The sequence below is a fragment of the Mustelus asterias genome, chromosome 29 (genome assembly GCF_964213995.1).
Source record: "Mustelus asterias chromosome 29, sMusAst1.hap1.1, whole genome shotgun sequence".
Taxonomy (NCBI): Eukaryota; Metazoa; Chordata; class Chondrichthyes; order Carcharhiniformes; family Triakidae; genus Mustelus; species Mustelus asterias.
The window spans coordinates 8,523,599-8,545,059 of NC_135829.1; the positions used below are offsets into that span (position 1 = coordinate 8,523,599).

Genomic DNA, 21,461 nt, shown 5'->3' on the forward strand with positions numbered 1-21,461 from the left:
ACCAGGTTAGTGAGGCATGACCTCCCTCTCACAAAACCATGCTGACTATCGTTAATGAGTTTATTCCTTTTTAAATGCGCATACATCCTATCTCTAAGAATCTTCTCCAACAACTTCCCCACCACGGACGTCAAGCTCACTGACCTATAATTACCCGGGTTATCCTTCCCACCCTTCTTAAATAACGGGACCACATTAGCTATCCTCCAATCCTCTGGGACCTCACCTGCGTCCAGTGACGAGACAAAGATTTGCGTCAGAGGCCCAGCGATTTCATCTCTCGTTTCCCTGAGCAGCCTTGGATAGATTCCATCAGGCCCTGGGGATTTGTCAGTCTTTATATTCTCTAACAAACCTCACACTTCCTCCCTTGTAATGGAGATTTTCTCCAACGGTTCAACACTCCCCTCCGAGACACTCCCAGTCAACACATCCCTCTCCTTTGTGAATACCGACGCAAAGTATTCATTTAGGATCTCCCCTACTTCTTTGGGCTCCAAGCATAATTCCCCACTTTTGTCCCTGAGAGGTCCGATTTTTTCCCTGACAACCCTTTTGTTCCTAACGTATGAATAAAATGCCTTGGGATTCTCCTAATCCTGTCTGCCAAGGACATTTCGTGACCCCTTTTTGCCCTTCTAATTCCCCATTTGAGTTCTTTCCTACTTTCTTTGTACTCCTCCAGAGCTCCCTCCGTTTTTAGCTGGCTGGACCTAACATACGCCTCTCTTTTCTTTTTGACCAGTCCCTCAATTTCCCTGGTTATCCACGGTTCTCGAATCCTACCCTTCCTATCCTTCTTTTTTACAGGCACATGCCTGTCCTGCAGCCCTAACAACTGTTCCTTAAAAGACTCCCACATGCCAGATGTGGATTTACCCTCAAACAGCCTCTCCCAATCAAGAGCTGCCAATTTCTGCCTAATCCCACTAAAGTTAGCCTTCCCCCAATCCAACACCACTCATCCTTTTCCATCACTATCCTAAAGCTAACAGAATTGTGGTCACTATTTGCCACATGTTCCCCTACCGAAACTTTGAAGACCTGACCGGGCTCATTCCCCAGTACTAGGTCCATTATAGCCCCCTCTCTAGTCGGGCTATCTACATATTGTTCCAAAGAACCCTCCTGTACGCATTTTGCAAATTCCTCCCCATTCAGAGTCCCAGCTCTCAGCGATTTCCAGTCTATACCAGGGAAATTGAAGTCTCCCACGACAACAACCCTATTTTTCCTGCACCTATCCAGTATCTCCTGACATATCCGTTCATGCAATGTGACATATTCAATCCTGCAATCCTGACATGCAATCCTGACATATTGATTCATGCAATGTGGACATTGCTGGCTGGGCCAGCATTTGTTGCCCATCCTTAGTTGCCCTTGAACTGAGTGGCTTTCCAGGCCATTTCAGAGGGCAGTTGAGAGTCAACCACATTGCTGTGGCTCTGGAGTCACATGTAGGCCAGACCAGGTAAGGACGGCAGATTTCCTTCCCTAAAGGACATTAGTGAACCAGATGGGTTTTTCCGACAATGGTTTCATGGTCATCAGTAGATTCTTAATTCCAGATAATTTTTATTGAATTTAGATTTTTAGTTCCAGCTGTTGACCAAATGCAGATTTCACCATCTGCCGTGGTGGGATTCGACCCCCCAACGCATGACCCTGGGTCGAGTGACAATACTGCCTGCCCTCATAGAATCACTACAGTACAGGAGGAGGCCATTCGGCCCATCAAGCCTGGACTGTCAACAATCCCACCCAGGCCCTATCCCCATAACCTCTTGTATTTACCCTGCTAATCCTTTTGACACTAAGGGGCAATTTAGCACGGCCAATACACCTAACCCGCACATCTTTGGAGTGTGGGAGGAAACCGGAGCACCCGGAGGAAAGCCACGCAGTTACGGGGAGAATGTGCAAACTCTCATGAACCAGTTTGGCCAGTTTTTGTGCATTCTACGCCAGCCAGGTTTTCCAAGCTGTGTTTAGTTTTCCTCACCTGAACTGAAGTAATTTTTAAACTGGAATATGCAGTGTGCTCGAGGCTGTTTATCGTCCTGCGTACCCCTGAAGGCAGCTCTTGCAGACGAAGAGAAATCTCAATTGACAAGGGCAGAGTCCCAACAGTTTCTAGCTGTGGTTATCTTAACGGCCCTGGAGATGTGTTAGAGAAAATCCTGGGGTTTAAAAACTAATGAAATTGCTAAACGGGGGAAATTAACTCAGACTAAGGACCACAACGTGCCTTATATTTATTTTATATAAACGTACTACTTGCAGAGACACTTACATAACTACTGCTATGGAAATTAAACATGTACTTTAGATTTAAACAATAATTTTTTGAATTGTGTAACTTGGCTAAAATGCAAACTACTCTGGAGCATAATGGGAAGAGAGTTAAACCAGACAGGACACATTCTTTGGCAACAATAAACCACAGAATACAACTATGTTATCAGAAGAAAGTCGAAAGAGGGTGTACATTCTCATACTTTAGACAGTGACTAGACGTGTTCACAATGTATATAAAGTATTCAGTTCCTTCTCCTGAATATGTTTAAAGCGCGGATGGACGGATTCCTGAGCGGTAAGGGAATTAAGGGTTATGGGGATCAGGCGGGTAAGTGGTACTGATCCACGTCAGATCAGCCATGATCTTATTGAATGGCGGGGCAGGCTCGAGGGGCTAGATGGCCTACTCCTGCTCCTATTTCTTATGTTCTTATGTTCTTACTGAAAATGAAGCAGAACGAGACAGTGGGAACATCAACCAAAAGACAAAAAGCTGGAAAATCTCAGCAGGTCTGGCAGCATCTGTAAGGAGACAAAAGAGCTGACGCTTCGAGTCCAGATGACCCTTTGTCAAAGTGGGAACGTCACCTTCACAACTCTGTGGTACTTGGTGGGAAAGCAACTTTTGAACTTTACGGATGTACGTAAGTGAAGTTGCTTAGCAACAGTGGGTTGGAACATCCGAGTCCCATAGACCAATGAATTCCTAATTCTGCTAGAAGGTAGGATGCAAGTGGCCAAGGTAAATGTGTGCCAATGCGATTGGCGCATCCAGTTAGGATGACAGGATAGACAGGAGAATTGAACTTATGAAAATGTATAACCGTTTTGACACTGTAAACTTCAGAAAGGAGTTTACGTGTCGGGCTGCCTTTCTCCCAGCACGCGTTGGTCAATAAAGAACATCTTTATCCAGCACACTGTCTTTCGCGAGTCTTTGTGCTTAGCTGTTCAGTTCAATATTTAGCAGCTGAGAGAAAGCCCTCACTTCAACATGGGTAGAGAAGGAATTGACTAAGGTATTGCCACAGATGAGGGACTTCAGTTAAAAGGAACACAGTCGTGCAACCAGAGATCTGATGGAGATCTGATAGATCTGGGAGACGGCACGGTGGCACAGTGGTTAGCACTGCTGCCTCACAGCGCCAGGGACCCGGGTTCGATTCCCGGCTTGGGTCACTGTCTGTGTAGAGTCTGTACATTCTCCCCTGTGTCTGCGCGGGTTTCCTCCGGGTGCTCCGGTTTCCTCCCACAGTATGAAAGACGTGCTGGTTAGGGTGCATTGGCCGTGCTAAATTCCCCCTCAGCGTGCCCGAACAGGCGCCAGAGTGTGGCGACTAGGGGAGTTTCACAGTAATTTCATTGCAGTGTTAATGTAAGCCAACTTGTGACACTAATAAAGAAACTAAACTTAATAAAGTGTTCCAAATGACGAGGTATAGATAAGGGAAAATAAGTTCTTCGTGAGGGTTGAATATTAAGGTCATCACCCAACCAGCCTCCCACCTATTGACTCTGTCTACACTTCCCGCTGCCTCGGAAAAGCAGCCAGCATAATTAAGGACCCCCACGCACCCCAGAGATTCTCTCTTCCACCTTCTTCCTTCGGGAAAAAGAACAAAAGTCTGAGGACACGTACCGACCGACTCAAGAACAGCTTCTTCCCTGCTGCTGTCAGACTTTTGAATGGACCTTTACTCGCACTAAGTTGATCTTTCTCTACACCCCGGCTATGACTGTAACGCTACATTCTGCATTCTCTTCTTTCCTTCTCTATGAACGGTATGCTTTGTCTCTATAGCACGCAAGAAACAATACTTTTCACTGTATGCTAATACATGTGACAATAATAAATCAAATCAAATCAAAACAAAAGGACAGGCCAGGAGAGTTAGCTATTTTGGAAAGAAAATCCAGAACATAAAATTCATAGAATCCCTACAGTGCAGAAAGAGGCCATTCGGCCCATCGAGTCTGCACCGACCACAATCCCACCCAGTGCCGGATTTAGACTTGCTGAGGCCCTAAGCTACATAAAGCTTGGAGGCCCCTTGTTAAACAATTACACCAAAAGGTCTCACAAAGGTGCGTCCCAAAACAGGACCTTGGGTCCCCACAAAAAAATTGAAAACATAATTATTCCTTTTAATTATTTAATAGTAAGGTATTTAAAGTGAAAAATACAAATTATTTTCAAATGAATGCATTTACTGATTACATATTTATCATTTGGGTGGCTTGATCTCTCTCATAGATTTTGGTAATTTTGGTAATTTTTTGAGTTGCTCTTCAAGCTGGTGCTTTCTTTTTCTTTTCTGGTATCCGCTCTTAAATGTTCTCTTCATTGTAAACCTTCTGAAATTTTGTGAGGCCCCTGCGGATTGTGAGGCCCTAAGCTGTAGCTTGTTTAGCTTATGCCTAAATCCGGCACTGATCCCACCCAATCCCCTATCTCCGCAACCCCACACATTTACCCCGCCAATCCCTCTAACCAAACATCCTGGGGCACTAGAGGGAGAATTTAGCACGGCCAATGCACCTAAGCAGCACGTCTTTCGGACTGTGGGAGGAAACCGGAACACCCGGAAGAAACCCACGCAGAAATGGGGAGGACGTGCAGACTGCGCACAGACAGTGACCCGAGCCAAGAATCGAACCCGGGTCCCTGGCACTGTGAGGCAGCAGTGCTAACCACTGTGCCACCCAGCATGTTTTAAAAGAGATAAGTATTTTTTAAAAAGCTTAAAGAAAGAGAGTGCGAGGGAAAAAGCAGAGAGGTGGGGGTGAGGGGGATTAGAGAAGCGGGCACAGTTGTAGTGAATTTGAAAGGTCTCTTCCGGTCTAAGATTTTTCTGACACATTAATAGACGCGAATCTAACTTCCACACCCGCTGGCACTCACTCACAGCGCCTCACACAAACTGAGACACAGCTGAAACCCAGGCGCAGCAAAACGCACCGCACAATCTCACTGACCACTGAGTGTAGCTGTACAAGACCAAAACATAGATTCCTGCCTCCTGCCCACTACTGTTCAATGCTTTGTCACCATCTACTGCATCTCCACAGAAAATGCAAACACAAAGTTAATGATGGACATTTACGTGGAACACAAATACTCTATCCCAGCACATTTTTTTTTTTAAGCGGCACGGTGGCACAGTGGTTAGCGCTGCTGCCTCACAGCGCTGGGGACCCGGGTTCAATTCCCGGCTTGGGTCACTGTCTGTGCGGAGTTTGCACCTTCTCCCCGTGTCTGCGTGGGTTTCCTCCGGGTGCTCTGGTTTCCTCCCACAGTTCAAAAGACGTGCTGGTTAGGTGCATTGGCCATTCTAATAAATAAATGCAGGTTAAGTTGATTGGCTATGATAAATTAACCCTAGTTGTCAGGTGGATTAGCAGGCTAAAAATGAGGAGTTAAGGGAATCGGGCCTGGGTGGAATTGTGGTCAGTGAAGACTAAATAGGCCAAATGGCCTCCTTCTGCACTGTTGTAATTCTATGATTCTATTCTATGCACCCATTAATATTGTTGTTTACCAGATGCACCATAGTATGGTGAGTGGCACGGTGGCACAGTGGTTAGCACTACTGCTTCACAGCGCCAGGGACCTGGGTTTGATTCCCAGCTTGGGTCACTGTCTGTGCGGAGTCTGCACGTTCTCCCCATGTCTGTGTGGGTTTCCTCCGGGTATGCCAGTTTCCTCCCACAGTCTGAAAGACGTGCTGGTTAGGTGTATTGGCCGTGCTAAATTCTCCCTCAGTGTACCCGAACCGGAGTGTGGCGACTAGGGGATTTTCACAGTAACTTCATTGCAGTGTTAATGTAAGCCTACTTGTGACAACAATAAATAAAACTTTTTTAAAAAACTTAGAAAGCATCCTTTCCGGATGTATCGCAGCTTGGTATGGCTCCTGCTCTGCCCAAGACCGCAAGGAACTACAAAGGGTCGTGAATGTAGTCCAGTCGATCACGCAAACCAGCCTCCCATCCATTGACTGTGTCTACACTTCCCGCTGCCTCGGCAAAGCAGCCAGTATATACAAGGGCCCCACATGCCATAGACATGTTCTCTTCCACCTTCTTCCGGTGGGAAAAGGATACAAAAGTCTGAGATCATGTACCAATTGACACAAGATCAGCTTCTTCTGCTGTCAGACTTTTGAATGGACCTACCATATAGTAAGTTGATCTTTCTCCACACCCTAGCTATGATTGTAACACTATATCCTGCACCCTCTCCTTTCCTTCTCCCTATGTACTCTATGAATGGGATGCTTTGTCTGTATAGCGCGCAAGAAACAATACTTTTCACTGTATACTAATACATGTGACAATAATAAATCAAATCAAACATGTTAGAGTGTGAAGAGGTATAGTTGCATCACTGTTACGGATGGGATCTTAAAGAAACTGAGTGAAGCTTTGAGGAAGCCTTTGAAAGTGGGGGAAGTGTAAAAACCTTGAAGGGTATGGGAATGTAACCCCCAGAATCCAAGAATTTGTTCGTGCTGACTCCTGAGTTTACTGAAGCCATTAGAGGGGAGGCAGTGGTATAATGGTATTGCCACTGGACTAGTAATCCAGTGACCCAGAGTAATGCTCTGGGGACCTGGGTTCGAATCCCACCTCGATAGATGGTGACATTTGAATTCAGTAAAAATCTGCAATTAATACCGTGCCACTGAATCCAAGAATGGGATAACTCCATATCTACCCACCGCACCCCCTCCCAACTCCACGCAGCAAAGACAAAATCTCTCCATCAATCTTGGCGATGGTCTAATGGTATTATGGTTAAACTATCAATCCAGAAAGTCAGCCAATGTTCTGGGGACCTGGTTTCGAATCCTGCCAGGATGGGTGGTGGAATTTGAATTTTTTTTAAAAATCTGGAATTAAGAATCTACTGATGACCATGAAACCATTGTCGGAAATACCCATCTGGTTCACTAATGTCCTTTAGGGAAGGAAATCTGCCATCCTTACCTGGTCTGGCCTACATGTGACTTCAGAGCCACAGCAATGTGGTTGGCTTTTAACTGACTACTGAAATAGCCAAGTGAGCCACTCAGTTCAAGGACAATAAGGGACGGGCATCAAATGCTGGCCCAGCCAGTGACGCCCACAATGCATGAATGAATTTTTTAAAATGTCAGTGTTCATACTTGTGACTTTATTCTCCACCAAACCACACCTTCCATGGCTTCCTCCTCCTTACGATCTCATGTCTCTCAAAAATGCTATTTACCTCAACTGCACCAAGTTCCACATACACCTCACTCCCTGGAAAAAGAAGTTCTCCCGAATTTGCTATTGGATACACTGGTATTGGAGTTTTACCCTTTCAAATCTCTAGTAATGTTGACACTTCTTTCTTTTATCTGGCTCTTATTTCTTCTGGAGAAAAAAGCTCCCAACACAATCTGATAGTTGTAAACCTTTCATAGAATCCCAACAGGGCAGAAGGAGGCCATTCAGCCCATCGAGTCTGCACCGACCACAATCCCACCCAGGCCCTATTTCCCGTAACCTCATTTATTTAATCCCCCTGACACTAGGGTCAATTTAGCACGGCCAATCCACCTAACCAGCACGTCTTTGGACTGTGGGAGGAAATTGGAGCACCCGGAGGAAACCCACGCAGACACGGGGAGAATGTGCAGACTCCGCACAGACCCGAGGCCGGGGTTGAACCCGGGTTCCTGGCGCTGTGAGGCAGCAGTGCATATCATCCTTATTAATCTAATTTTCACCTCCAGACTCACAGAAATGTAGCTGACTCAATAAATGCTAGCCCAGCCAGGCATGGCCACATCCCATGAACGAATATAAAAATATACATTTCTGCTGTCCTTGTTTGACTCGCCCTAGCCACTCTCCGTGCCAACTGCCTGAGGCAAAACCAGGCTCTTTGCAGCCTCGATGGCTTGTCTGATGCCAAGATGAGTGTCCAAGCACACATTTAAGCTGTCAGAAAGACCAACGCAACTGCTGCAGGAACCTTTATCGGCTTTGTATAAGGTGCTGGTGAGGCCACACCTGGAGCACTGTGTACAGTTTTGGTCTCCTTACTTGAGAAAGGATATACTAGCACTGGAGGGGGTGCAGAGGAGATTCACTAGGTTGATTCCAGAGTTGATTCCGGATTGGCTTATGAGGAGAGACTGAGTAGACTGGGACTATACTCATCGGAATTCAGAAGAATGAGGGGGAGGTCTTGTAGAATCATATCAGATTATGAAGGGGAATAGATAAGATAGAAGCAGGGAGGTTGTTTCCACTGACAGGAGAAACTAGAACTAGGGGGCATGGTCTCAAAATAAGGGGGAGCAGACTGAGTTGAGGAGGAACTTCTTCACCCAAAGGGTTGTGAATCTGTGGAATTCTCAAGAAGCTACTCTCCATCAGTCCCACAACCCTTGGCGATATTGGTCCACCTTTATTACTGATCACTGAGGTATCGGCAATTTTAATCGCTCCAAAACCGGCATCTGTGCTCTCAGTTGCTCAGGGCCCCAAGCTCTGGAATTCCCTCCCTCAACCTCTCCATCTGCTTCATAAAACGTACCTCTTCAACTAAGATTACATCACCTTCCCTCACATCTCATCTGGCTCGTTATCATATCTTATTTTCTGATAATCCTGTCAAGCACCTTCAGATATTTGATTAGTGAAAGGCTCTGCATAAATACAAGGATATCTTGTGGCGCAGTGGGTTAGTGTCCCTGCCTCTAAGTCAGAAGCTCCGTTTTCAAGTCCCACCCCATGACTTGATAATCAAGGAAGTTGCGTTCATAACACGGTCAAAGGTTGAATATCAACCCGCAAATCCTTTGAAACACGCCAATGGCTGGCAGTAAGAGTGGGAGAGACTCCTGGTCAGACACGCTTGATGCGGAGTGCTATAAGGGGACAATCTTACTTGCTTGTGATTGGGCGAGAGGTGAAAAACTGGCTTCGTGCCTGATTTCTCTTGTACATAGCATGTACTTGTACACAGTGCACTGGGAGATCGGGGCTCATGCTCAATAGCACCCCTCCAGCTCAGCAGCCGGCTTCCTGGCGTGAATAATCTCCATCCACTCCCCCTACTGGCGAGAATCACACTTGGCCCCATTTGATTTTCTAAGTGCCATACAATTGCATCTTGGAGCTCGCCCAGAGTAAACGGGCGCGATTCTTTCCTGTTTTTACACTCGTTTGGCACTTAGAATTTTTTTGCTAAGATCGCTTCACTCCCCCCACCACCCCCACCCCACGAAGCCTCTGACGACAGACTAACAACGTGTTCCAGGAAAAAAATCTCAGCCATAGAAACAGATGAAATTCTGCCTTAGTGTGCCACAGAAAGAATAACAAATGAAGACAAGCTGATGGTGGTGTGGAGGAGGGAACGCAGACAGAAAACTGCCCTGTGGACTAGTTGAAAAGGTGAGTCTCAAAGGTTAGCTCCGCATTAGTGGAAGTCTGCTACTTGTAGCCTATGGGTATTTGTTTTTTCTTTCCACAGCTCCTGCAATGAAGGTCAAAGTCTAGCACTGGGAGAGCCTCTGGCCTTCTGACACAACACAGAGTTGAAAGCATTTTATCTTCCACGAAATGCTCTTTACTGATTCCAGTTCAGATCTGAAAATATTATTGATACAATCTGATAGTCAATAGATAGTCTAGATAGTCTTCCCAAAGGTAGGGGAGTCTAAAACTAGAGGGCATAGGTTTAAGGTGAGAGGGGAGAGATACAAAAGGGTCCAGAGGGGCAATCTTTTCACTCAGAGGGCGTTGAATGTCTGGAACGAGCTGCCAGAGGTAGTAGTAGAGGTAGGTACAATTTTGTCTTTTAAAAACCATTTAGACAGTTACATGGGTAAGATGGGTATAGAGGGATATGGGCCAAATGCGGGCAATTGGGAGTAGCTTAGGAGTTGAAATAAAAAGGGCGTTATGGACAAGTTGGGCCGAAGGGCCTGTTTCCACGCTGTAAACCTCTATAACTCTATGGCAAGCTAGTCCCAATTGCCCGCGTTTGGCCCATATCTGGTTCACATTAGTGAACCAGGTGGGTTTTTCCAACAATCGATAATGGTTTCATGGTCACCAGTAGATTGTTAATTCCAAATATTGTTTTACTGAATTCAAATTCCACCATTTGCCGTGGCGGGATTCGAATCCGGGTTCCCAGAACATTAGCTGAGTTTCTGGATTAATAGTCTAGCGATAATACCACTGAGCTATGCTGACCAGGTTTCTTGAACTGAACTAGTCCCATTTGCCTGCCTCTAAACTTTTCCCATCCATGTATCCATTACTCAGTTAATGGTAGGGCGTTGGGGAGAGTTACAGAGAGTTACAGGTTCATAGCTCCTTGAAAGTGGAGTCACAGGTGGACAGAGTGGTGAAGAAGGCATTTGGCATGCTTGGTTTCATTGGTCAGAACATTGAATACAGGAGTTGGGACGTCTTGTTGAAGTTGTACAAGACATTGGTAAGGCCACACTTGAAATACTGTGTACAGTTCTGGTCACCCTATTATAGAAAGGATATTATTAAACTAGAAAGAGTGCAGAAGAGATTTACTAGGATGCTACCGGGACTTGATGGTTTGAGTTGAAAGGAGAGGCTGGATAGACTGGGACTTTTTTCTCTGGAGCGCAGAAGGCTGAGGGGTGACCTTATAGAGGTCTATAAAAAATGAGAGACATAGATCAGCTAGAAAGTCAATATCTTTTCCCAAAGGTAGGGGAGTCTAAAACTAGAGGGCATAGATTTAAGGTGAGAGGGGAGAGATACAAAAGGGTCCAGAGGAGCAATTTTTTCACACAGAGGATGGTGAGTGTCTGGAACGAGCTGCCAGAGGCAGGAATCGAGGCAGATACAATTTTGTCTTTTAAAAAGCATTTAGACAATTACATGCGTAAGATGGGTAGAGAGGGATATGGGCCAAATGCTGGCAATTGGGACTAGCTTAGGGGTTTTAAAAAAAAGGCCGGCATGGGCAAGTTGGGCCGAAGGGCCTGTTTCCATGCTGTAAACCTCTATGACTTTACTTGTATCTCTTTCAATTTAGTACACTATCTTTGCTACTCATAACGCACTGGGGAGATCAAATGCAGATTGGGTCGACACTTTGCGGAACACCTCAAGTCAGTCTATAAGTTCATAAGATATAGGAGCAGAATTAGACCATTCGGCCCATCCAGTCTGCTCCGTCATTCGATCATGGCTGATATGTTCCTCATCCCCATTTTCCTGCCTTCTCCCCATAACCCTTCAACCCATTCCCAATTAAAAATCTGTCTAACTCCTCCTTAAATTTACTCACTGTCCCAGCATCCACCGCACTTTGGGGGAGCGAATTCCACAGATTCACAACCCTTTGGGAGAAGTAGTTTCTCCTCAACTCTGTTTTAAATTTGCTACCCCTTATCCTCAGACTATGACCTCTCGTCCGAGAATGCCCCACAAGAGGAAGCATCCGCTCCACGTCTACTTTATCCATACCCTTTATCATCTTGTATTCCTCAATTTGATCTCCCCTCATTCTTCTAAATTCCAGAGAGTATAGGCCTAAACTGTTCAATCTCTCTTCGTACGACAACATGACCCTGAGCTTTGGGTCCATGCCATTTTAATTCGCCACCTTGCTTTCTTGCTGAGAGCTCTGTCCTTGGCCTACTGCAGCGTCCCAGTGAAGTTCAAGGCAAGTTCGAGGAACAACACCTCATCTTTCGATTAGGCACTTTACAGCCTTTTGACTCAACACTGAGTTCAACAATTCCAGTTCGTAAACCCTGTCCCCCATTGCGTGTCTTTTTTCTTGGCCAAACTCCCGTTTGAATCTGTTTATTTTATGTTTTTGTTTTCGGAGAGAGCGGGCCACTATTCCAGCAGTCACACTCGCCCTAGACAAGTGTTTTGTTTCTTTACTATGAACACTTGGCAAAAGCAAATTACTGCGGATGCTGGAATCTGAAACGCAAACAGAGAATGCTGGAAAATCTCAGCAGGTCTGACAGCATCTGTGGAGAGAAGATAGAGCTCACCACTCCCTTTGGCTTTTATTCCATGACATCTTCTGTCAGCAACATCGTCATCCCATGAAAGAATTTAGAAACATAACGTTTAGTCATGTTGCTTTTGGTATGTAGAGTAAAAGTTTGAAAATGTAAAATCTTGAGCAATCTTTGAGTCTGTCCACTGGGAATTCAAATCTCTTTTTAAAAAAAAAGTTATTGGTCTTTGAGGGGATTGTAATGGTCGGAAGGTTAAAGTTTCCAAAGATACGGATCATTCGAGATGATGGGCGGTATGGTGGCACAGTGGTTAGCACTGCTGCCTCACAGTGCCAGGGACCCGGGTTCAATTCCGGCCTTGGGTGATTGTCTGTGTGGAGTTTGCATGTTCTCCCCGTGTCTGCGTGGGTTTCCTCTGGGTGCTCCGGTTTCCTCCCACACTCCACAGATATGTGGGTTAGGTGGATTGGCCATGCTAAATTGCCCCTTAGTGTTCCAAGATGTGCAGGTTAGATGGATTGGCCATGCTAAATTGCCCCTTAATGTTCCAAGATGTGCAGGTTAGATGGATTGGCCATGCTAAATTGCGCCTTAGTCTCCAAAGATGTGTAGGTTAGGTGAATTGGCCATGCTAAATTGCCCCTTAGTGTCTAAAGATGTGCGGGTTAAGTGGATTGGCCATGCTACATTGCCTCTTAGTGTCCAAAGATGGGTAGGTTAGAAGAATTGGCCATGCTAAATGTGTGAGGTTACGGGGAGAGGGCGGTGGTGAGGGCCTAGGTAAGATTCTCTGTCAGAGAGTCAGTGCAGACTCGATGGGCCGAATGGCTTCCTTCTGCACTGTGGGGATCCTAGGATGATGTTCTACTCCGCTTTCACTGCTTCCCGGGATTCAAGCTCCAACTCATTCCCTGTTCTACCCGGAGATGCATTCCATCCATAACAGAAAGATGATGGGTACCTTATCTCTTGCACCTGTTGAATCATCTGCTTCTGACCATTCAGCACCAGCGGCAAGCTTTGGGGACCATCGCCATCCTATCAAACAAAGACACATTGAAGCTAGAGGGATATTGTCTGCGGTTTGTCAAGCAAAGCCAAGTTTCCTCAGTCACACACTGCAAAGCAATGGGAATCATCCGAATTGTTGCTTCAATCCTCAATCCACAGACTACACGCAGTAACTACACAGCGCGGAATTCCACAGTTCAGGGAGTAACCCAGCACCCATCAGCTTCTCCAGATCAAAGTGGGAGGGAAAATAAATGTTAGCCTTCACAGCAACACCCGAGTGAATAATAAAAATAGGCAGACACCCGTGCTTCTAATGTCATCACCGCAAAGGTTTGAGGACCCCAATTTAGCATGAGGTGGCACAGTGGTTAGCACTGCTGCCTCAGGGGCCCGGGTTCGATTCCCGGCTTGGGTCACTGTCTGTGTGGAGTCTGCACGTTCTCCCCGTGTCTGCGTAGGTTTCCTCCGGGTGCTCCGGTTTCCTCCCGCAATCCAAAGATGTGCTGGTTGGGTGCACCGGTCATGCTAAATTCTCTCTCAGTGTACCCGAACAGGCGCCGGAGTGTGGCGACTAGGGAATTTTCACAGTAATTTCATTGCAGTGTGAATGTAAGCCTTCCTTGTGACTAATGAATAAACTTTTACTTTCCCTTTTAGAAACAGCCGTGGGGAAACAGTGAAACCCTAGCAATATGTGTGGCATCAGCAATTAAGCATTTAAATTACTTAGTTCACTGACTTTATAAGAACATAAGACATAGGAGCAGAATTAGGCCACTCGGCCCATCGAGTCTGCTCCGCCATTCAATCATGGCTCATATTTTTCTCATCCCCATTCTCCTGCTTTTTCCCCACAACCCCTGATCCCCTTATTAATCAAGAACCTATCTATCTCTGTCTTAAAGACACTCAATGACCTGGCCTCCACAGCCTTCTGTGGCAAAGAGTTCCACAGATTCATCACTCTCTGGCTGAAGAAATTCCTCCTCATCTCTGTTTTAAAGGATCATCCCTTTAGCCTGAGGTTGTGCCCTCTGGTTCTAGTTTTTCCTACTAGTGGAAACATCCTCTCCACGTTCACTCTATCCAGGCCTCGCAGTATCCTGTAAGTTTCAATAAGATCCCCCCCCTCATCCTTCAAAACTCCAACGAGGGCAGATCCTCAACCATCCCTCATACGTTCATTATACATCGCACTTCTCCACCCGCCCAGCCCCCGAGAGGCTTTGGATGCACATGTTCCGTCCTCATGGCTAAATCCTTCCTCTCTCTTTAGTTCAGTTTAGTTTATTTATTAGTGTCACAAGTGGGCTTACGTTAACACCGCAGTGAAGTCACTATGAGAATCCCTGAGTCGCCACACGCCTGGATGGGACTGCTGTCGGTGCAGGCTTGATGGGCCGAATGGCCTCCTTCCGCACTGTAGGGATTCTATGAGATCGCGCGCTCCTTTATGCACCTTTCACAGCGACTCATTATTGTTTGAGGGAGTTAAAACAAAAACCCAAATACAAATATATTAAACATGAATCTCGTGCGTGTGTGTTTATGTGTGTGCGTGTGTGTGTATTCAGTCATATAATGCTCATTCTCTCGAATCGTAAATTATAATCTCCGTAATCCCCGACACAAAGCCTCTTAGAACGGGGGCTGCCGAGATATACAAATAAGATAGAATATTCAGGATAATCCTTTGCAGAAGCAGCACTGGATTGGTGACACGTGTGTCCAGTATAGAATAATTACACAAATCAAGGAAAATGTGCCACAGGAGATTATTTAGTAAATAACGGATTTATGAGCGAATTCTTATCTCAATATCCTGAAATTTCCTCTTTTTTTTGCAGTGTTTAAGTAACATGATTGCCTCAAAGGTAACCCAGAGGATTAAAGGTGGTCGCAGCTCTTTCGGTGTTCCAAGGTGGAATATAAAATTCAACTGCTTTTCTCTCTCCAAGATTCTAATCATCTTACCCACCCTTTGAAAAAGGCAGAGGCAGAGTTAAGGTCCTCGGGTGCTCCGTGTGGAATAGTAACTGAAGGGATACCTCTGCTATCAAGTGTCTAAACATAGCCTCAGCTGTGTCTAACATCTGTACCTCAACAAGATACAACACATTGATCCATCAAACAAAAAAAGCTTCATGGTAAAACACAGATTTTGCTCATTTTCATTTTGCACACCTTCAGGGAATTCCATCTCTAACCTCTCTGCCTCTTTCTCTCTCCCTCTTCCCTGAAGATATGCCATCAAGCCAGGGACCTGGGTTCGATTCCCAGCTCGGGTGACCGTCTGTGTGGAATTTGAACGTTCTCGCTGTGGGTTTCCTCCGGGTGCTCCGGTTTCCTGCCACAGTCCGAAAAATGTGCTGGCTAGGTGGACTGGCCATGTTAAACTGTCCCTTAACGGCCAAAGGTTTGTAGGTTGGGTGGATAGGCCATGTTAAATCACCCTTACGTGTCCAAAAATGTGCAGATTAGGCGAGGCGGATTGGCCATGCTAAATTGCCCATTAGTGTCCAAACATGTGCAGATTAGGTGGATTGGCCATGCTAAATTGCCTATTAGTGTCCAAACATGTGCAGATTAGGTGGATTGGCCAAGCTAAATTGCCCCTTAGTGTCCAAAGATGTACAAGTTGGGTGGACTGGCCATGCTAAATTGCGCCTTAGTGTCCAAAGATGTGCAAGTTGGGTGGACTGGCCATGCTAAATTGCGCCTTAGTGTCCAAAGATGTGCAAGTTGGGTGGATTGGCCATGCTAAATTGCCCCTTAGTGTCCAAAGATGTGTAGGTTAGGTGGATTGGCCATGCTAAATTGCCCCTTAGTGTCCAAAGAACTGCAGGTTAGGTGGATTGGCCATGCTAAATTGTCCCTTAGTGTCCAAAGATGTGTAGGTTAGGTGGATTGGACATGGAAAATGTGCAGGGTTACTGGGATAGGGCAGAGGGCTGGGTCTGGGTGAGATGCTCTTTCAGAGAATCGATGGACTGAATGGCCTCCTTCTGCACTTTAGGGATTCTATGAAACAGGAGATTGATCTCATTGCCAATGTTCTGAAGTGTACGCACAGCTGGGATTTCTTACTGCAAGACATCTGCTGCAAAAAGGAGCGAATCATTGCAGAGTCCCCCCACATTGGCAAAGGCAGCGACAACAGCACAAAACAGGGAATAGAGCAAACAATTTTAGGGATGCAGACATCAATCCAGACAAACCACAGCAATGACGTTCCTTTTAGAGTCAGCCAAGTTTAAAAAGGTGACCCAAACAATGGAGTATCGTGCCTGCGATGACGCCAGGTTCGAATCCAGGCATAACGATGGAACCACATTGACCCAGAACTTACGGCATGCATGGGCAGGGGAGCAGGGGAGAAAAAAAGAGGCAGAACCAGTAAAGACATTAACGTGAAGAGCAGCACGGTGGCACAGTGGTTAGTGCTGCCTCACAGCGCCAGGGATCCGGGTTCGATTCCCAGCTTGGGTCACTGTCTGTGCAGAGTCTGCACATTCTCCCCGTGTCTGCGCGGCTTTCCTCCGGGTGCTCTGACATCAGACTAACCTGCACATCTTGGGACACTAAGGACCAATTTAGCACGGCCAATCCACCTAACCTGCACATCTTTGGACCGTGGGAGGAAACCAGGGCACCTAGAGTAAACCCATGCAGACACGAGGAGAACGTGCAAACTCCACACAGTCACCCGAAGCCGGAATCGAACCCGCGTCCCTCACGCTATGAGGCAGCAGTGCTAACCACTGTGCCACCCAGTGCCAGTATCTTTGTCACAGACTTAGTTTAATAGTGCCAATATACATTCGTGTTTATGTCCGGGATTTCTTGCTGTAATGACTTCAGTCAAGCCATTGAGGTTGGCCTATTGGAGTATGAGCTCCCTGATTAAGGATCCAATTGATGGGCCAGTCAGGGAGTCTTTTCCTTGTATTTGACCGGGCGTGTCAGTTCCTCTGGCACCCCCGGAGGTGGACTGACTGATAGCACTCTGTGTACTGCTGTTGGAATTGTAAATAAAGGGGTGTTGGTGAGGGGACTTCTGTCTCCAAAGGCACTTGCTCGACCCGAGACTGGAAAATCCCGTCCGAGGTCAACGGACCCTCCCATTGTCCACCCCTTCCCCCGCCCCCCCCCCCCCCCCCGCCTTCGATTCCCGTAGCAGGCGGGGTGGTAGAATTCCAGCAGCGCTAAAACTAACTTTGCCACGGGCATAAAGTGTCTGTACCTGCCGACTCTCAGCTGGGCCCCACGCAGAAAGGCCCATTTTGAAAAGCACCACTCTTGTACTTGCCTGCTCCTGGGCACCCCTGGCTGTGGTGGTACGCTGCTCCTTGCCCATCTTGCTCAACCTCTCCACATATTGTTTCTGTTCTTCAAACGCTGTGTCCAACCTCTCCCGAAGATCCTTCAGCTCCCGGTGAATCATCACCTGCCCACCAGCAACCATCTGTAACTCCCGTTGGCCCTCCGTCTCGAAAAGGCCCTCATCTAGAAACATTTATTCAGAAAAATAAAATAAAATGCATGGTGAGTTGGAATCCTTCTCATAGGGGGAGCAATCATTCAGACAGAGACTAAAACAGGCGTGGAATGAAGATCCCTTTATGCCAAGCCAAATGTCCAGGGTTCCTGACTGGCACAGTTGTAAGATAAATGGGTTATAGAAAATAAATACCAATCAGAAGATCTACTCCGAGATTTTCTCAGAAGAATTTGACGATGCTTCTATTTTCCACAGGCTGAGACCCGTTTCTTGGGGAAGAAGGAACGACGGTACAATGGTTAGTTACAAAGGTACGGGCACTGGTTGGCACGGTGGCGCAATGGTTAGCACGGCTGCCTCGCAGCGTCAGGGACCCGGGTTCGATTCCGGCCTCGGGTGACTGTCAGTGTGGAGTCTGCACATTCTCCCCGTGTCTGCATGGGTTTCCTCCGTAAGAAGTCTCACAACACCAGGTTTAAGTCCAACAGGTTTATTTGGTAGCAAACACCATAAGCTTTCGGAGCGCTGCTCCTTCGTCAGATGGAGTGGAAAACTGTTAAACTGAGAGCCCCTTTCTGACGAAGGAGCAGCGCTCCGAAAGCTTATGGTATTTGCTACCAAATAAACCTGTTGGACTTTAACCTGGTGTTGTGAGACTTCTTACTGTGTTCACCCCAGTCCAACGCCGGCATCTCCGCATCTTGGGTTTCCTCCCACAGTCCAAAGAAGTGCGGGTTAGGTGGATTGGCCATGTTAAATTGTCCCTTATTTTTCAGGGAATTTGCAAGTTAAATATGTGGAGTTAGGGGGATAGGGCCTGGGCGGGATTGTGGTCGGTGCAGACTCAATGGGCTGTATGACTTCTCTCTGCACCGCTGGGATTCTATGGGCCTGATCTTACCATTTTGGTTCTAAGTGCTGAATCTGGGTGCAATTCAGATCCGACTTGGAAAACTGCTCTCAGGCGCCCCCATACGCACTCAGCCTGTTTCGGGCGCAGTTCGCATCGCGGCCGTTTTCGGGCCTTGGTGAAGTGGACATCTGCGCGGACGCGGGCGCGGATCGGGCTAATCGCCTCACGCCCACGCAATGGTAAAATCGGGCCTTATGAACTGAGTAGTTTGCTCGGCTATTTCTGAGGTTAACCGCATCGCTGCGAGTCTGGAGTCACGTGTAGGTTCAGGAGTCACTCAGGAATGTAGGGTGACGTTCCAGTGCTGTACAGAGGGAGTGCTGCACTGTCAGATGCACCCTCTTTTGAATGAGATGTTAAACTGAGAGCCCCTTTCCGTTCTCTAAGGCGGATGTAAAGATTCCATAGCGCCAGTTGGAAGGGGAACAAGGGAGATCTCCCCAGTGTCCCTAACCAATATTTATCCCTCAATCAACATTGCAAAAACAGATTATCTGCTTGCTATTACAGTTCTGTTTGTGGGATCTTGCTGTGCACAATTTGGCTGCTGTGTTTCCTACATTACAACAGTGATTATAAGTTTAAAAAAAATACATAATTGGCTTTAAATAGCTTGCGGATGTCCAGTGAGAATCCGGATCCCACATGTAAATAGTTAACACTTCCCCTCAATGCTTTATATCGATGATTCCCAATCTCTCTGTGGCACTATCCTCAAGAGGCTGAGAACAGAATGTTCTTCAACTCGCACTGAGGCCAGCAACTTAGCAGTATGATTATTTTTTATTTATGGGACATCAGTGTCACTGGCTGGCCAGCATTTATTGCCCATCCCTCATTGCCCATTAACTGAGTGTCTCACTCGGCCAATTCAGAGGGCAGTTAAAAGTTAACCACATCACTGTGGCTCTGGAGTCACATGTAGGCCAGACCAGATAAGATTTCCTTCCCTAAGGGACATTAATGAACCAGATGAGTTTTTCTGACAATTGACAATGGTTTCATGGTCATCAGTAGATTCTTAATTCCAGATATTGTTTTGATGGGATTCAAATTGGGCTGACACAGTGGCACAGTGGTTAGCACTGCTGCCCCCCCCTGCCCCCCACCCCCCCGCCCCCCCGCCCCCCACTGCCCCCCCCCCACCCCCCCCCCACCCCCCCCGCCCCCCACCCCCCCCCCCACCCCCCCCGCCCCCCACCCCCCCCCCACCCCCCCCCCCTGCCCCCCACCCCCCCCGCCCCCCACGGCCCCCCCCTCTGCCCCCCCCCTCCCTGCCCCCCCCCTCCTGCCCCCCACCCCTCGCCTGCCCCCCCCCGCCCCCCCCCCCCCCCCAACGCCAGGGACCCAGGTTCGATTCCGGCCTGTCTGTCTGGAGTCTGCACGTTCTCCCCGTGTCTGCGTGGGTTTCTTCCGGGTGCTCCGGTTTCCTCCCACAGTCCAAAGATGTGCGGGTTAGGTTGATTGGCCGTGCTAAATTGACCCTGGTGTCAGGGGATTAACAGGGTAAAGATGTGGGATTGCGGGGATGGGGCCTGGATGGGATTGTGGTCGGTGCAGACTCGATGGGCTGAATGGCCTCCTTCCGTACTGTAGGAATTCTATGATCTTTGAATCCTGGTCCCCCGAGCATGCAAGGCTAAGGACCTGGAAAATGGGATTAGAGTAGATAGGTGCTTGATGGCTGGCGCAGACACGATGGACTGAAGGGCCTCTTTTGGTGCTGTAAAACTCTATGACTGTTATCCTCGATCCCTAGATTACCAGTTCAGTGACAATACCACTTTGCCACCAGCTACCCACAATCCACCGACTGGATAAATAATGACTCGATTCTCCAGAAGAGAGTTAGGACCAAAGACATAATGACATGAACATTGGGCGGCATGGTGGCACAGTGGATTAGCACTGCTGCCTCACAGCGCCTGGGTTCGATTCTGGCTTGGGTCACTGCCTGTGTGGAGTCTGCACGTTCTCCCCGTGTCTGCATGGGTTTCCTCCCACAGTCCAAAATACGTGCTAGTTAGGTTGCATTCAGGCCGTGCTGAATTTTCTCTCAGTGTACCCGAACAGGCGCCGGAGTGTGGCGACTAAGGGATTTTCACAGTAACTTCATTGCAGTGTTAATGTAAGTCTACTTGTGACATTAATAAATAAATTTTAAAACAAAGGCGGTTGAAGAATGTACCAATTCTTTCCTGCAAGCCAACACTACCTGGCGTGTGAAGCTCTGGGTGCTCTTTCTGGAATTCTTCTCTACGTTTCTCCAAGTCTTTCTCAAACTGCTCGTACTCTTTCTGATACTCCTCCTGTTCCTTATCCGATATCTGCTTTGCAGGATCCTACATATCACAACATGAGCCAGAGGAAATAAAAGTCTTATCAATATAATATCCACGTGGTTACCCACAAGTCAGCTGATGAATACAAATTTTATATCTTTCACAGGAAACAGATTATATTATTCAATTAGTAATCCAACGGACCACGGACATGAGTTCAAATCCCAACACTGCAGCCAGGAAATTTATACTAAGTGAAATCCAACTTAAATAAAAGGCTAGTATCAAAAATGGTGAGGACGTAACGACAAGTTATCTAGAAGAAAATCAGCCATCCTTACCTGGTTTGGCCTGTATGTGACTCCAGACACACACCAATTCTCGAATCAGAATCCTTACTGTGCAGAAGGAGGCTATTCAGCCCATCGAGTCTGCAC

At 47.1% G+C, this 21,461-nt stretch overlaps 1 protein-coding gene across 1 annotated transcript in view; it reads right to left on the minus strand.

The window, feature by feature from the left end:
• The window catches only part of LOC144480514 (protein ERGIC-53-like), a 114,510-nt gene that overhangs the window by 56,174 nt on the left and 36,875 nt on the right, over positions 1-21,461 (minus strand). The window contains exons 8-10 of the mRNA XM_078200018.1: positions 20,958-21,084; positions 17,638-17,834; positions 13,276-13,352 (exon numbers count right to left, since the gene is read on the minus strand). Coding sequence (XP_078056144.1) covers positions 13,276-13,352; positions 17,638-17,834; positions 20,958-21,084 — 401 coding nt within the window. The remainder of the gene's footprint in view (positions 1-13,275; positions 13,353-17,637; positions 17,835-20,957; positions 21,085-21,461) is intronic.